Source organism: Kryptolebias marmoratus, linkage group LG24, assembly GCF_001649575.2.
Source record: "Kryptolebias marmoratus isolate JLee-2015 linkage group LG24, ASM164957v2, whole genome shotgun sequence".
NCBI classification, from domain to species: Eukaryota; Metazoa; Chordata; class Actinopteri; order Cyprinodontiformes; family Rivulidae; genus Kryptolebias; species Kryptolebias marmoratus.
The window spans coordinates 5611636-5629499 of record NC_051453.1 but is presented as its reverse complement, the minus strand read 5'-3'; the positions used below and the strand labels follow the sequence as shown (position 1 = coordinate 5629499).

Below are 17864 nucleotides of genomic sequence, written 5' to 3'. Positions count from 1 at the left end.
AATGCGACTCGACTGGATTTGTGTAGATATATATTTAAAACACAAACGAGAACAATGAATTCAGATTTCACATTAGGCGCGTTATTAGATGAGAAAAGCACATCTTTTATTGCTGCAATCTCTCTAAATATATCAGAGTGTATTTAGGAGTTAAAACAATTTGTGTCCACAGACTGAAGATTTAATCCTTTTTGAGGACATCACAGATTTCCACGCTGAGCAGGCCATTGGCTCCTCGGCTTCCCCTGCTCGCTGTGCTGCGTTGAGGGGCTGTCTGCCTAAGAGAGAGGAATATTTAAATGTGTTGTGTTTTAATTGAGGCTGGAACAGGAGCTGCGCGCTCAGAAACGAGGAGCAGAGGAGCAGCCCCCCCTCTCTCTCCTCCTCCTCCTCCTCCTGCTCCATCCCTCCATCCACCGGCAGCAGCAGCCTCCCTGTCTGCTCCGCTCTGCGCGCACAGACCGCAGCCTCTCCGCTCTGCGCGCTGCACAGCCTCAGGTAAGACCTTTTCTGGCGCTTTTCAGTCTCGGGGCGATAAAGAAAAAAAAAAAACACAGAGCAGGCTTTTGTTTTTGAGCGGAAAAAAGGGAATGAAATCGAAATTGGCGACACATTTGATGCCTGGTTGATGTTACCCGGGGATGTGATGGAAGGTGAGACCATCTGAAGTCGCGCAAGCCATAGATTATTCATTTAGATTTTTGATTTTAAGGAAAAGCTTCAAACAAATATTTTAGCTTGATAAATATTATATGTTAGACTTTACAGGTGACCCAAAATCCGATTGAATAAATTATAAAATACCATTTTATGGCAACATATTCCAGGTAATTATGTTTGCTTTCGTAAATAAAATACTCTCATAAATCATTTGGTAAAAGTTTGTTATAAGCCATTTAAAACACTACATGAATCAATTTGTTTATTTCTTTTTTGAACGCCTCTCAAATTTAAACGCATTAATTGGCTCTGATTGTGCTTATTAACTCTTAATTTTGTCAAACAAAATTATCCATCTTAAATTGGGCAAATTATTTTCATTAAATAAAACATTAAAAGGTGTATATAAATAAAGAAAAATGCGTTTACAGAAAAATAACGCTTTAATTTTATTTCAAACCAATAAAAATCAAAGTGTTTTTTCGTTCTGTTGCGTTTTTATTTGTAAAGTTTTCGTTTTGCGTTTAGTTTGAATGTAAAAGTACAACAGCAGAATGATTAAAGGCACAAACAAAAGGGGGTCAGAAGCACACTTTCAGTGGTGTGAGGTTTAATTACACACAGAGGGGGAAAGAGGCAAAACAAAACGAGAGCACAAAGAGCTGATTCCCTCTTCCTCCCCTCCTCGCTGCTCACTGACACATTGTTAAAACCTCCTCACTCAAATGAAATGCCACCGCTGGAGGCAACGGCCCCAAACTCACTTTTTATCCACATTAACGGCACTATAGATGCGTGTGCGTTTGAAATATATTTACTGTAAAATAAAAACTTGTGCATGTCACAGTAGACGAGCCTGTTTTGGAGAGGGGAGCATCACGCAGAGACGCTGCGCTGCGCGCTCAGTCCTCTCTGGGTGTCTTTGTCCAGGTGAAACGCGCTCCGTTTTGTCCTGCGCTTTGGAGCCCATTCTCAGCTCTTTGTGGCTGCTGCTGAGACACTGACAGAGAGCAAATGAACGTGGTGCCTTGGCTCTTTTTTTTTCTTTTTTTAGTCTCTCTCTTTGGAGAACAGCTGCAGCTCCATCCGTCCAGGAGGGTTCAAGCTCCGACTTCCAGCGCTGCTACCAAGGGGCCTCCAATTAAAGCCAACACAACTTCATGGCGCGTGTGTTTGTGTGTGTGTGCGCGGTAGGGGGAGGGAGGGATGGATGGAGGGGGGAAGGGAGGGGGTGGGGGTCTCACATGATAATGTTACACGTCTTGAGATGAAGCATCCACACCTGCACCCCCTCCTGAGCCTGTGTAGGGCTACAGCATCCGTTTATGGCAACAAACTTCAATTAAGAATCTCAAGAATTCGTCTGATTTTAGCTGCTGAGGCCTGTGTTTTCATCACAGCTTAACCTGTAAGGGAAGCCAATCTCTTCCAGTCTTTTTTTAAATATATATATTTTTACATAATGTTCCAGCATTATCACAAGTGACACTGATCTGTTTTACAGCTTTACAGGGCTCTGAATAAATTTAAACTTTTTTTTGTAAGATATGGACAGAATTTCCAAGGCAATCATTTCCTAAAATCTACAAAAACAGGAATCTAATCCCCCTGTGGCACCACCAACTGGAGGTCTCCTTTCATCCCTGCAACAGTCCACGTTCAGTGAAGTCTCCTGCAGGAAAACAAGGCTTTGGCCTCATTTAAAGGCACTCGTTGCAAACCAGGAAATGAAACACAATAACAGTTTATCCTGAACTATGTCAAAAGGTGCATTCTGAAAGAGTTTGCTCCAGTAGTTTTCCAGTTATGCAGTTTTGAAATGCGGGTATGCACTCATTGTAAACAAAGCACTTTTCTTTGCGTGTTTTACTCAAATTTGAGTGAAAATCCTCAGCTCTTCTATTGTTGACCTATTTTCAGTCACTTCGGCTGTTTCTGTAAGTAAACAAACACACATGCCAGACTGCAGATGAATTTTGTCAACAAATGTTTAATTTCAAGACTCGTGAATATACAAAAATGAAATATTTTGTTTCTTACTTTAGGATATATATTTGTTTGACTTGTCTTCATGACACTGCAGTGCGGGCCTTTAAGAAACAGAGAAAATGCTAAAATAAATGTGTTGATGAGTCTTTGACAGGGATTAATGGAGAAACAGCTGAAGTAATTTCTGGACGTGAATTGTTTTGGTTCATCTAATTATGCAGATTTCAAAACAAAATCTCATTTGTGTTAAAAAACAAAAACTATTCTTTCAGGTTGTTTAATGCATCTTTCCCCGCCTCTTATAGGCTGTCACTGATCACTGCCCCGCCCCAGAAAACACCCAAACACACAGATTTATTGCTTTATTTAAAGGCAAAAAAAATAAAAAATAATCTGATCAACTTAAACTGAGGACATAATGTGAAAATTCTAAATTAGACCAAATAAAATGCCCGTATTGTGTGAAAAAACAACCTTTTTTAATATTTCCAACTGTTTCATCACACCTCTAAAGTTTATTATTATACTTTAAGTGGCTGTAAGGAAACAATAGAACATCTGGGATCAGTTTGGGTCCTTTAAACGGGAGAACAACAGCAGTGAGAATGTCAGAACCAGAACGCAGTGGACCTCCTCTCCGCCGGCACCGGGACTTTTTGATGGAGGAGTGACAGCTCTTTGTTGGTGAATACAAAAAAAAAAAAAAATCAGTGGTGATGTTGAGAGAGAGAGAGAGGGAGAGAGAGAGAATCACTCAGTGCGAGGAGAGAGAGAGGGAGAGAGGGAGAGGGAGAGGAACTCCTCCTACCAAATTATTCAGACTGGGCCGGCTCTGCTCTCCTCACAAATAGGACACGGTTCTCAAATCCAGGCAGTCCCAACCTGACCTCCAAGCACCGAGGAACCCCCCCTCCTCCTCCTCCTCCCCCTGTCCGGGAAAATCTGGAGAGAGAAAACAGAAAAAGAGAGAGAGAGAGAGAGAGAGAGAGAGAGAGAGAGAGAGAGAGAGAGAGAGAGAGAGCGAGAGAGAGAGAGAGAAGCAAAACTTTGTGTCATAATTTTTTGGCTCACTCCTCCCTCCCCTCATCCCTCTCCACTTCCACACCGTTTTGTCGCCTCATTTGGACTATTCTTGTTTTTTTGGAGGAGAGACATTCACTGGAAGCAGGGGAAAGCTGGTCCTCCTGTCCCACCCATGCTGTAGTTTTCACAGTGGAGGAGGTGGTCTGACTCTCAGGGGGTGATTTCTTTTTTTTCCCCCCTTTTCCTTGTTCTGTGTGCGTCTTGTCGCCAGAGCCCACTCGGATGCGCTGAGAGCCGCAGCGTCGGTATATGGAAGTTGTGAGCTGCAAGACAGAGGCAGGCAGTTGCACGTTGTGTCCAGGACCACCGGGAGCCATGCTTTTCCACGGGATCTCCGGGGATCACATCCAGGGGATCATGGAGGAGATGGAGAGGAGGTCCAAGACGGAGTCGCGCCTGGCGAAGGGCATGCAGCTCAACGGGAGAGAGTCGGTAAGATCCGCGCGGATGTGCGTCCGAATCAGGGTGAAAATGCAGGTAAACCCCCCCAAAATACAACCGTGGCACCGAAACACGAGCGTGCCGTCGTGTTTAAGGTAAGCTGCACCCAGGAGAAGGGTGTGCATTTAACTCAGATTTATTTCTATTAGACAGTATTTTAATTCTGAAGATTTCAGAGTCAATTATCTGAATAATTGGCCAGAAAAATTCCTGAAAATATTATTATTAATTGTTTTAGCTGTGCCCTAAAATACTTTAATAAATAAAATGTTAAATATTTTTTAATTGTAGCTGTAAATCTGCAAAAAAGGAAAACTATTATTAGTATTATTATTAATAAAATAAAATTATTATAATTAAAATTATTATTGTTTCACCAGCTATTAAATTAAATTATGTTCCATTCTTTAAATTAAATGCCACAGATAAATTAGGTTTTATTTTTTTTCTGCTCCTTCAATGTTTTTGCTTTAAAACCTTAATTAAATAAAATTTAAAAAATCATTTATTTGTGCTAAGGACCACGCCTGGCTGGTTGTTTTGAACCATTTACATTTAAAGCCTCCAGCAGCTGTTTGAGTGGAGTGTTGCAGCCTTCAGCTTGTTGTTTTCTGCCCCTCTCCGTCTCAGACCATGCCCTCCATGAGCCCGGAGAAGCCTGCCCTGTGTGCCGGCTGTGGAGGCAAGATTTCGGACAGATACTACCTCCTGGCCGTGGACAAGCAGTGGCACCTGCGGTGCCTCAAATGCTGTGAATGTAAACTAGCGCTGGAGTCGGAGCTAACGTGTTTTGCCAAGGATGGGAGTATTTACTGCAAGGAGGATTACTACAGGTAAGAACAATTATGGTCAATAATTCTTTTAAATTTTTGCCTTTTTTGGCACTAGCTGCTCATTTAGCCTGACTGTTGTAGAAGGAAAAAAAGTATTTTAACGTTTTAAAAAAATATATTTGGTCATATTTTTTATCAGCCCTGATCAGGTAGGCTGTGGCAGCTTTTAATTTATTTTTATTAACATCAGAAAAACCAACCAAATTGAGCTGCATGTGATTCAGGATAAAGTTAGACCCAGAATTGTGAAATGATTGGATTTCTGCACCTTTAACTTTTAAAACTCGAGTTTAAAGTGTTTTGTTTTTTTTGGTCAGGGCATTGTTGAGATTAAATAAAAATCACATGCATGGATCAGAATGCTATTCATAAACGGACCAGTTTTTAGTAAAAATAAAATAAATTAAAATTAAGCATTCTAATTGCTTTTACTCCGTCTGTATTCTGACATGTTGAATATAATTTAAGGGGTAGGATATGACTTCCTGAAGCTTATTTTAAAGAGACACACTCACACACACAGGCCAGATGTGGCCATTAGCAGACGTGGTCCAGGCCTCGTGTCTTCCTGACAGTTGGGTCCCATTCCCACCTCCGGCTGGATGGGAACGCAGTAAATTCCTGCTTGGGTTTCCGGGGGGAAAATGGTGGACATGTTTGTGTTTTATTGACCTGGGGGGGAAAACTGACAGTGCGTCTGTTCCAGAAGGTTCTCCGTGCAGAGGTGCGCGCGCTGCCACCTCGGGATTTCGGCCTCGGAGATGGTGATGCGAGCGCGCGACTCCGTGTACCACCTGAGCTGCTTCACGTGCACCACCTGCAACAAGACCCTGACCACGGGCGACCACTTCGGCATGAAGGACAGCCTGGTGTACTGCCGGCTCCACTTCGAGACGCTGGTCCAGGGCCCGGACTACCACCCGCAGCTCAACTTCGCCGAGCTCGCGGCCAAGGGCGGCGGCCTCGCGCTGCCTTACTTCAACGGCACCGGCACGGCGCAGAAGGGGAGGCCGAGGAAGAGGAAGAGCCCGGCCATGGGGATAGATATACCCAGCTACAACACAGGTGAGCGGAAATAAACACCCACAGCAGGGAATCAGGAAGGCCAAGCGGCTCCGGCTCAGGTTTTAGGTTTTGGAGACAATTAAGTGTTTGACCTTTAAAGTGTTTGGAGTGGCCCACTGGAGAGACTGCACAGTGAACTACACTGAAGCTAAAAGTCTAACTAACAGTAACTAACATTACTCCTGTGTCCGACATTAAAACACACGAGGAGCTACTTTAGGCTTACATTTTGAAATATTCTTTATTATAGATCCGTCATTAAAACCACGTCCCCGGACTTACTGCTGACTAAAACCTCTCCACGTTCTGTCTTTTTCTAAAGTACATAAGCATGCATAAAAAAAAAAAACCTTTATTGTCTTAGATTTAATGTAAAAGTTTCCTCCATTATGCATGAAATTCAGTCTTTTTGTTAACTAATTTAGCCAGTTGCCTCTTGTTTCGCTATAATCTCTGTCCTCCAGGTTTTAAAATTATTTTTTTTGTCATCTGGGCCTTTTTTGAATTCTTCTGAGCCTTGGTTGTGTTATTGATCCGCACCTTTCTGTCTTTGCGTCTTTTACGCACCGTTTCCACGTTACGTGTGTGCGTGCGTGTGTGTGTGCGTGTATATTTTGCACTGAGCATAATCGAAACTCCCTGACCTCTCCGTCAACCTTCTCATCGACTTTTTTTTTAATCCAGAGGAGTTTGGGTCAAAATGACTCTGCAGGTTGTGTAGGAAATGTTTGGGATTGGTGCGTAAAGATGGTGTTTTCCGTGCGTGGTTGCATTGTTAGTTGAGCAAAGATAAAACTCTAATTTTTTTATTGTCATCTACATTTTTCTTTGACTCATAGAGTGTTACCAGCCGACACCCCCCACCCCCCACCCCTCAACCTTCCCCGCAGCGTCCCCGTTTTGTTGTCGCTTTCTGCGCATTAGCGCGCGGTTGAGAAAGTTTGTCATTGTGCGCCAAGTTTCCTCTGTTCCTGCTGAATGGGGGACGAATAGAGGTAATCTGCGCGTTAATTGTTCTCCGTTAATTGAATGTGACGTTGGAATCCCGTGGCCTCCTGCGCGGCGGTCAGCTCGGTTCTCAGGGACACAGAGGGGGAGGTGGGGGGAGGAGGAGTGGCTGGGGCCGCGGGTTGAAAACACAGAACCGCACAGGAGAGCTTTGGTTTGTTATTTAGAAACACAAACATGACGGATTATGCAAATCCCAAAGTTTCTACTGTTGCCTTTAAAGGGAAGCTTTCGGAATAAAAGAAAATTCTTACGAGTGTTGAAATGAAATTAAGTCACAACAGGAAAAAAAAACAATAACAAAAAAACAAACAAACAACAAAAACAGATAGAAATAAATCCTATGGAGAGCAGAAGGAAAATACAGTCAAACTGTGTCCATATTAACTCATTATTAAGCACAACAGACACAGTGAGGGTCCCAGTGGGAATATTATTTTACATTTGGGACAATTCATTACAGCAGAACAGAATAGAATAGAATAGAAAAGGAAATAATTAATTCTGAATAACCACAAACACAGAAAGCATTCAAATTGAAGCAATTAAATCATTTCTTCTTTTTCCTAAATTTCCCCCTTTTTTTTGGCCCTTCTGAGCAGACTCACTGCAGGTTTCCCATCATTGTATTAAATTGTTTGTGTTAATTCTTCAGCCTGTCAGCTCAGGAGGCTCATGTTCATGACATGAGGGAAGAGGTTTTGTTTGTGCTTCAGTGAGAACATTCTTGCTTGTTTTCACCAGAGGAAGGTGTTGGTCTGCTGTGGATCCCTGGTTTTGTATGCATGTGGAGACCCCTAGTGGGTGTTTCTGAGTTAAACATCATCCAGAGAAGACTGGAGCAGAAAAACAATGAGTGTTCTATTAATGATGCATTAAAATATTTAAATATTATTCTTATAATACAGACTGTATACACATTTATATACAAAACCTGTACCTGTCCGCCCAAACAAATATGTTGCTGGAATGTTTTCAACTCCATCCTTATAATGAAGTGTTTGCATATTTAGTTTTTTATGCTTTATAAGCCATTCTGGGAAAAACAACTTGTCAGCATTTATTGTACAAAGAGATAAAAAAAAAAAATCAGTGCATATTTATAAAGTTTAGCAAATTCTACAAGTTTTTTTTTTGCTTTTGCAATGAAGCAACTTAATCATAATTCACCTAAAATATCAATCTTTACTGAAACATTTAAAATAACTTAAGGCCTGATTAAAACTTTGGATTTGAGATAATATTTTTTTGCTTTTTGTTTGAAATCTCAAAAAGGAAGCTTTTCCGTAGCACCAAAAATAAAACAAAAACAGGTCCAAGGTTAAACAAAAAATATGAAATTCTGCATTTTTTTTCTTTCTCTCGCAGTGATTAATGTTTGAGCATCTGTGTGCTGTTTAGCCAAGCATGCATTCCATTTAGTGAATCCATTTTCAGTGTTTTACACTCAAAGCTGCTGACAAATGAGGCCCATTAGGCCTTTTAGTCCTTGCAAACACAAGCAGGAATAATTTGGTGCCAGTCTATGATTAGAATTTATCAATTTGGTTTTAATTTTAAACATTAAACAGCTCTACAACTCTTGAGTATTTAATATATTTGAAACAGTTAAATACATTGTGTTGCATATTGTAATTGCGAGTTAAAATATATATATTTTTTAGTAAATTACAAATGTGTTATCAAATCCAGCCATAAAAACCGACACAGTGGCAACATTAATTTAATGCGCTTTAACATTTTGTGTTAAAACCGTGACTTTAAGAAGGAATTTGTTTAAAAATAAAAACATTAAAATTATTCTAACATTTGTTATGTATATTCAGGTGGTTCATTTATCAGATATGTGTTTAAAGAAGCTTTCTAAGCAGTAAAAACAAATTAAGATAAGACCTAAATCCATCTCCTTTGAATGTTTTTCAGTCGTTTCTTTGGGGTTTTGATCCGATCCAACGTTCTGCTCTTTGTTCTCTCTGCAGGCTGCAATGAGAACGACACCGACCACCTGGACCGGGACCAGCAGGCCTACGCTCCAACGCAGAAAACCAAACGCATGCGGACCTCCTTCAAGCACCATCAGCTGCGGACAATGAAATCCTACTTCGCCATCAACCATAACCCGGATGCCAAGGACTTAAAGCAGCTGGCCCAGAAAACGGGCCTCACTAAGCGAGTTCTACAGGTAAGCAGACAGCCATTCCTCTAACTGATGTTTTCACACGTGTGTCCACATCCCACTCCTCCTCCATGTCCCCCTCATTTCACGTCATGAATCTCATCTTTTCAGTTTTGGTTTGTTTTGTTGGTCCATGTGCTCATTAGATGTAGATCCAGGGGCCTTTATCTGAAATTTGTTTAGTCTTAAATATATATTTTTGGGAAGAAAAGCAAATCTAAGCTAAAAAATTTGATATTCTTAAACCTATTGAGCTCTCGCATTTTAAAATAAATTTGATTTTTTTTTTTTCTACTAAAATCCAAATTTTTATTTTTGGTGTTGAGGAGCTGAACGGCTCATAAGTTCACATTAATGTATGAAGCTGATCATATTAGAAGGTTTTATGTATTAAAGACAAGGGAAACCATAGCAGCAGCTATAAGAATTTGAAATGTAAACTTTTGTACAAGTGATTTGGTACTTTTCTTTTTAAAACACTAATTAAACACAAAAGTAAAAGCCACATTGGGATTGGTTTGCAGGTTTGGTTCCAAAACGCAAGAGCCAAATTCAGAAGGAACGTTTTGCGACAGGAGAATGGAGGTGTTGATAAGGCTGATGGCACCTCACTCCCTCCGCCCTCATCCGACAGTGGGGCCCTGACCCCCCCCTCCAGCGCGGCCACACTAACAGACCTGACAAACCCCTCTATCACTGTAGTGACCTCCGTCACCTCTAGTTTGGACAGCCATGATTCGGGGAGCCCTTCGCAAACTACCTTGACAAACCTTTTCTAACAAGCTATCTCTATCAGACTGATTGTTATTTGATCTGATTTTTTTTTTGTTTGCTTTTGCTGATTTTCTTTTAGTTCCTTTTTTTCTCGATTTACACTTTATTTTTTTAAATGACACCTTTAAAATCAAGCGGAGACAGCTCCTTGGGGGAAAGAAAAGTGCTGTACTTTGAACAGGAACAACAAGAGCACCGACAGCAGCGACCACTTTAAAATACGAGGAAATCATTCGAATAAGTAGCATTTCAAGCTGCATGGCATATGCAGAGATTGATTTTGGACTCTTGGACATTTCTTGGATTTAAATGGATTAGAAAATTGTCTTGGATATCACAAATCGTTAAGGAAAAAAACAATTAACTTAAATATTGCCTGTAAAACACGAATATTTGCCTGATTTGACTTTTTTTGTACATTTGTATTGAAATATGTTCAAACAAGCCCTCCTTAATTTATGATTATTGGAAAAAAAATTAAAACAGTATGTATATGTATGCACTGTGTTCGCACTATCCAATTTAAAGATCTTTTCTTTTTTTTTGTTCTGCCTTGGAATAATTTGGAAAAACAAACTCGTAGAATGTTCTGTTGGAAACAGGCTTTAATTATTTCCGAATGTTTCAGTCTGAGTTTGGTGGAATTGGACATTTTCACAGAGCTACATGGAAAACAAATCTAAATAAAATGACACTGAGAGGCACCTATTTGACAGATAGAAGCTGAAACATTTTGTCTTGATTCACAATTAAACTGTGACGCAGAGAAAGAAGCATTGTTTGGTTATTAGGAATTCAGATCAGAGAGCAGTTTATGGGCACTGTTGTAAATCAACTGTCTTCACATCAGAGCACTTTTTATTTGGACTCGTAGTTCTCACGGATTAATCGGAACTAAAAAAGAACAAAACCTAGTAAACATTTCCACAGATCCACAGCTAAACTCAGTTGCACAGTGACGATATACTGCCCAGAGAAAAGTGCATTATTGTTCCTATCATGTTGCTCAGGGTGATTTTTTTAAAAAGGGAAAAAGAAAAGAAGTGGTTGCGGCGCTGCAGACAGAGTAGGTGACCCAAACAGTCGAATGACCTCAGATGGGTGGAGCCGTGAGGGGCAGCCAGTGGGAAATCATCGTCCATGTGTTCTCCTGTTCGGCCATATTTACACTTTCTTTACCAACAATTGCCACTGAGCAGACCAAAACAAAAAAAAAACAACAAAAAAAAAACAACATAAAAAATACAAAAAGAAAAAAAAAAGTTTCTTCTGGCTGACAGACGGAGAGGAAAGAAACAGAGCGAGCAAATCTCTGACGGAGTCGATACATTTCATTGTGAGCGTCACAATTTGTTCTTTTGTGGAACAAAGTGGTACTCTTGCTCTACTTCATGAAGTAGACGCCTAACTCAGTTCTACCATGTGCCTTATGCTATAACTTGGGAGAAAGTTTGTGAAATTCAGGATTTATGTGTTCTTTGTTAACTGATTCACATCCTTTTGGCGCCTCACTAGTTTTGTACTGTTTTGCATCTTATTTCCGAAGATCTTTTTATGGTGTATCCTGTTAAAAAAAAGGAAGGGAGGGGGGGCAGCGATGTCATAGAAAGCATTTGTGCACTCTTTCAGATATAGTTGGGTAATCCAAGAACCTTATATATTGATCTTCGTGTTAATAGTTGAGTACAGTAAGTGTTCTATCAAGATTGTCCATGTTTCCCTGTTTCTTGATAAAGATGGTGTATAGAAACTATTTCCCCTTAAATATTTATGGACCAAACGGTTGTTATATATCTTATTAAATTTGTGTGAATAAAAAAAATACTTTGCTTTAAATGGGTTTTTATTTTTCATTGCCATTTCTGTGTTTCTTTCTTGAATGCAAGTTTTGTTTATCACATCAGTAAAATGAGGGAGCATTCAGTTATTAATGACAGGCTAAACGTTCTTCATTTTTTTGCCTCCATTTTTAATTTCTATTTCCTAATTTATGATGTTTATGGTTTTTAACGTAATGCCCCATGGATTTGCATCTAAACCCTGCAGTCAGAAACATGAAATTGCTTTTTAATGCATGAACATGGCTTTAAATTTTCAATAAAAGGAATGCTGCAAAGCACATATTGATGCATATTTAGTATATATTTATGCATAATCGTATTGGTAAATCTAAAATGAAGTAAGAATAAATGCAGACCCCGTAAAGCCAGGTTGCTCTGTAGTTAATATATTCTTACTCTATCGTTTCTTTCAGGGAGAACAAATCTTGGGGCATTACAGCCATACATCCCGACGTTTGAAAATTCCCTAAAGTATTAAGAGAAGGGGAAAACTTTGATGGGAATTCCTCACCATTGAAGACAAAGACAATATTAGGATAAGACGATAGCATATTGAGAACAAATAAACAACATAAAACCTGTTTAAGTTGCAAATGTACAACAAATAATTTCTTTTCTCTTTTTGAATTAAAGTTTGTCCTAAATGTTTGAATCCATCAGCAAAAGAGACACAATGTAAGATACTTATTGCTATCATTGTGAAAAACTAATCTGTATTGGAGTTGTAAATGGACAAAAATATAACAAAGTGTCTTGTAACATATTATAAAAGTTAACCCAGAAAGTTAAGATGTGATTGAACAATAGCATCTAAGAGAGTGAAACTGAGACAATATGGATATTATTGGTATGAACACACACACACACACATATATATATATATATACACACTGTCTCCCTTTGCCTTCTCATAGAGGCACAAAATATACATCCCCATAACACACACACACACTGAAATCTACACACACACGCACACATAATGCTGCCCTGCCTCCCCCCTCCCCCCCTGCACCATCCGAGAATCAGCTTGCTAAATAGAAGTTTTCTTTTGTCACGAGTGTCGTTTCGTAAAACACATGGCCTCCTTGAAACTCGGCAGCAGGATGCCCATCAAATGTGATGAGTGTATGAAGAGGACTGCAGAGCTGGAGCTTTGCCATCTGGCTGTACCGAGGGAAGGAAGTTAAAAAAAATAAATAAAAAATCGGCGGATAAAGAAGAGATTCTCATTTTGCATGCACCTCCTCATCTTGTTAACATTTGCCTTGAGATGTATATTATTTCCTTTGATTCACTGTATGATTTACTGTCTGCTGCAAAAAAATAAAGCACATGAGTTATACCCCTCATATAGGAAGAAAAATGCCATTGTGAGGACATAAATACCACCGCTTCAAGCTTATTTGTTCTTGACATTCAGCTGACTGTAAAGGGTAACGCCTTATTGGTTTCCTAGCTTTTTATTGTGGATATTTGTGAAAACAGTAAATCTCTAGTGAGTCTCGAATCATTCCTGAATATTTGAATTCCTGTTTCCATATGCCAGGTTATATGTTCCATTTGGCTTGTTTCTTTTCAGCACTTTGGTTAAAACTCAAAAAGTTAATTAAAATGATAGTCATGTGACTGGAAACATAACTGTTTTTGTAATAAAGGCTAAAAAAATAACCAGCTGACCACCTTGATTTGAGCATGATATGTGAAATATGTGGGGATAATGGGAGGTTTATGGGAAACCTATAGGTGTGAAACTTACACTGGGTGTGCATAATGTAAAAACAAGAATGTGTTGTGAAAGACAGAAAGAAAGTAAGGGAAAAAAATAAGGCGGGGAGAGAGAGGAAACTGAAGCCACGCGGGGACCAGTAAACAGCCCGGTGTTGAATTCCAACAATGTGGGAAACAGCAAACACTTCAGTCAGTCCAAGAGAAAGCCTCAGTCGCTGGGGTGCTTTGCTCGCTGTGGCAGCAGGCCTGTGTTCCTCAGGTCTGACGGGAGGAAGGTGGGCAGGTTGACACCACAGAGCTACAGGAAGCCCAGGCGGAGCACAAACACAAACAAACACAGCCAGCCCTGCTCACTTTCAGAGCTGCTGGGTGGAAATTCTGGACAACGTCACGACTCCGCGCTGACAAGAATCTCAGGCCTTTGGGCTGCTGGTGACTGGAATGCATCTTATCTGCAAACATTTCCGTGTGCATATCTGCTACGGGGTGTTTCATATAAAGAAAGGATAGTTTTGTGCAAAACATTCTGCTTTGGTCCATCAACTTAAATAAGTAAATCATTTCAGATGTTTGACTGACACGAGATGCAATAAATGTATGACGAGCAGAACATTATGTTTTCAGCAACAGGTAAGAAAGGAGGCCTTCTGCCAGCTGACACCTTCCTCTACCTCTCTTATCTCTTCCTCCTGTTACAGTAAATGACAGCTGTGTACTCTGACTAGAACAATGCTGACAACACAGCAGATTTTCTGTCACACAAATAGTTTATTCATAAAACTTGGGTGATCCTGACATATGTGGCAAAAAAAGAAAAGAAGAAGAAAACTTCATAAATTCAATTCCAGCTTGAATATGTTCAGACTTTAGGCAGAAGTTGGTTAGTAATCAGAACTGATGCGTGATCAGATGAAGCAGGTGGAGATTTAAGTTGAGTTACAGCTCATTTTAAAAACACAACAAAATGCAAACATGTTCAATATTTCTAATGTATTGACAGGAATAAAATTACCTGCAAGAGATTCAGAGAGTTCTCAATGAAGGTTCGCAGCCTTCAAGGCCTTAAATGCATCATAATTTTAGCAGCAAAAAACTTTTTGGAGATATACACAAATTAATATCAATGATTTATGCTAATTTAAAGCTGTAGTCTTATGTTTTGTGAAAATATAACATATAAAGGTCAAACAAGAGCTATAAGAGATAACATTTATGAAAAAATAATAGGATTCTCACTGGTTTTCCAGCTGTTTTAATGTATTATAGTTGTTTTCTGCACAAAGTTGTTCATGATGAATCGTAAGAAACATGTGGAGGAAAAAAAACAGTTTAAATTTCTACCATTTTTGACAACAAAGTGGGGGATAAGTTCTTGTTTAGGTGAGTACGAAACAGTGCTCGCAGGCGCACACACATCTGAGGTCCCACATACATTACCACACATTATACACACACACACACACACAGTGACAGGCGACAGGGTCAGGACAAAGTATGGAATGATCACTGATGCATGGGGCACATCCATGGTGTACATGTTGCTCTGATGGTGTCGCCGGTTGTGAGGATATTGTTGTTTGTGATATTCTGCCAGTTCCACCTCGGTTCACTCCTTTCATTGCAAGGCGCCTACTTATTCCACCTCGCACACCAACCACCCTGCTAACTCAAACACACACACACACAGGCAGATGTCAGAGGGGTGACGATGTGAATGAGACACAGCTTGACTGCTCAGGGTGTGTGTGTGTGTGTTGGAGTGTGTGAGGCTGAGGCCTGCCCTTCTGGTTGATGCAAAGCAGGTGGAGAGATCCGCTGAGCTGGGTGTTTGCCAAGGAAAGGAATACACCTACAAATACACATGCAGATGCACATAACAAACACAGACACACAGAAAAAAAACAGTCACTGAAAAGAAACAACAACAACAATTTTGATGAGGTGATCCAGACAGAAATAATATGCCAGTTTTGTCCTTCACATTATCACAGACTATCTCTCCGGTGCCTCATTTGTGCAGTGCTCTCCACATGCCATAAATCCTTTATTTCTCTGTTGTGCTGTTATTCTATATTTACATCTATTTGTTATTTGACAGCTCACATCTAGAAAACCTTGAGAATGCTGCGATCAAGGCTGATAACTACAGGTTGCATTTGCACTTTGAAGACAAAACAACATTAATTAGTGAATAAAATGGAAATGCGAGCATCATGCGCAGGCTGCCTCCAAGTTGGGCTGAGTGTATGCAGAGTGAGACAACGTTTCACACATATTTCCATCTGTAATCCTCCTCTCTTTTGCCTGTGATGGCTGCGCGGTGAGAGGTACATAAACAGGAAGCTTGTCTGAATTGATACAGCGTGTTTCAGCCTGTGACAGGTCATCTTTGTACCAGTGGAGTGTAACCTCTCAGTTCCTGCTTAAACCTTCAGGATGCATGCAGCATCCCTACCCTCCATCTGCTGGTCCCTATGAAGTTTGCAGCTGATCACAGAGGCTTTGACTGCAGCTTCTGTCTGTACCACACCACAGACATACCTAACCCCTGAGCCGGATCATTAACACACTGGGAAATAAAATGACATGTGTGAAAACATCAACATCTTTTTTGCTTTTTTAAGCGTTAAAATTGCGCTTTCAGCCTCTGGGTGCAGAAATTCTGCATATTTACAGGTGAAAAACCAAAGTAAAACTAAAAAAATACTAAAAACTGAGCAAAAACTAAAACCTTGTAAACAATATACTTACTTTTAAGTAAAAATATATACTTATAATCATTGGTGGTTAAATTCTGGGTGGTTTTACTTCACTGTCATCAGGCTACATTCATGTGAAAGTTTGCTTGGCAAAAAAGCCCCAAATCTAGTTTAAAACATCAAAGTTAGATGTCACATTTACAGTAAAGCGCCTAAAACGTCTCCATAAACTGGATGATTCAACCACTGGTATTTCCCCCGAAGGAAGAACCTTTTCCACCCTGGTTACCTGCAAGCGACACCAGAAAGTTTGAAGAGGAACAGAGTGAAACACATGACAATACTTTTCATGCTAAAAAAGAAACGTACACCCAAATCAAATGGAAATCCTCTCTGCTAAATAAAGAATTTCTGCAAAAAGAACACAAAAAGTTTGCCATTGGCTTAAAGCAGCAGATCAGTGCGGAGAGCCGCGTTTAGAACAATGGAAATTCAACACGATTATTAAACAGTTTTCTACCAAACAGGCGTGGAGACACGCGTGTTGAACTAGAGGATTTGTGGGTGCAGCTCCCCTTGCACACTGATGCATTACTTTTCATCCATCCATCTAATTATTCCCTTAGAAACCTGAAATTTGAAGATACAAAAGGCCGTCCCTATCTGTCACTGAGCGGCATTGATCTTATTGAAAGAAAATGTGGGTGTAGAGGAAACTCAATATAACTCATGCCATTAAATTCCACACAGCATTATTCACATACAGAATTGACAGATTTCTGTGAGACATTTCTTTTAATCTTCAACTGTTGTTGAAGAAAAAGGTGGGAGAAAATCCCACACTCCAGGCATCTCTTCCCTTTTCCATATTTGCACTGAGGTTAACAAAAACGACTATTGAAGTGAGCAGAAGAAAAAAACACAACCACACGTAACTTGTTGATTATTAACAACGATGAATGAGAAGAAGAAAGATGTGTTTCCTGTGTTTAAATTGTCAATTTGAGATCAGGATCGACGCTTTTATCAAAGCAAAGTCCTCTGATCGGTTCCAGTAATCCTTGCTGTCCATGCAAACCTATCTGCAACACTATTTCTGTCAAAAAATGCTCTTAATTTTCCCAATTAGAAACTGGGCGCATGTCATAAGATGGAAACTGTGTGTGTGTTTATATGTCTCATTCCTTTCACACGTAGACACTAATGCTCTTTTCACATGCATCCTCGACACATTTGTAAATATTTTTTAACAAGATTAGACCATCAAAAGATCTCAGTGTTACTTCATGGTAAGAATTTCTATAGTTTGGCATTTTAAATTCAGTGCCTTTTAAAATTCAAAAGCTAGTGAAACTGGTTTGCTTCCATAAATCTCTACATAAATTTGTTTACTATGAAATGAGCCAAACGTTGGAGATATAGAATTATTTGTCAGCGCCATTAAGTCCCAATATAAATCATGCACATTACTTTTTATGACATCTATAGTAATTCTTTTTAATGAACATTTTGCTTTTCAACACAAAATATGACTTTTTTTTGTTATTTCTAATATTTTGAACTATAT

General features: G+C 39.7%; 1 protein-coding gene across 4 annotated transcripts; it reads left to right on the top strand.

Annotated features, from left to right (window-relative positions):
• The first annotated feature begins 338 nt into the window (after positions 1–338).
• On the top strand, positions 339–13538 carry lhx9 (LIM homeobox 9). Of its 4 annotated transcripts, XM_017413504.3 has the most exons (6): positions 339–498; positions 3944–4164; positions 4804–5006; positions 5713–6071; positions 9059–9261; positions 9780–11865. In XM_017413504.3, the coding sequence occupies exons 2-6, from the start codon at positions 3982–3984 to the stop codon at positions 10032–10034; spliced, it is 1203 nt and encodes a 400-aa protein (XP_017268993.1). In that variant the 5' UTR covers positions 339–498; positions 3944–3981; the 3' UTR covers positions 10035–11865. The 4 variants fall into 4 exon arrangements, with proteins under 4 accessions (XP_017268993.1, XP_017268994.1, XP_037830241.1 ...); XM_017413505.3 differs by lacking the exon at positions 339–498 and having other exon boundaries at positions 1907–4164; positions 5716–6071; XM_037974313.1 differs by lacking the exon at positions 339–498 and having other exon boundaries at positions 1908–4164.
• Positions 13539–17864: the final 4326 nt, after the last annotated feature.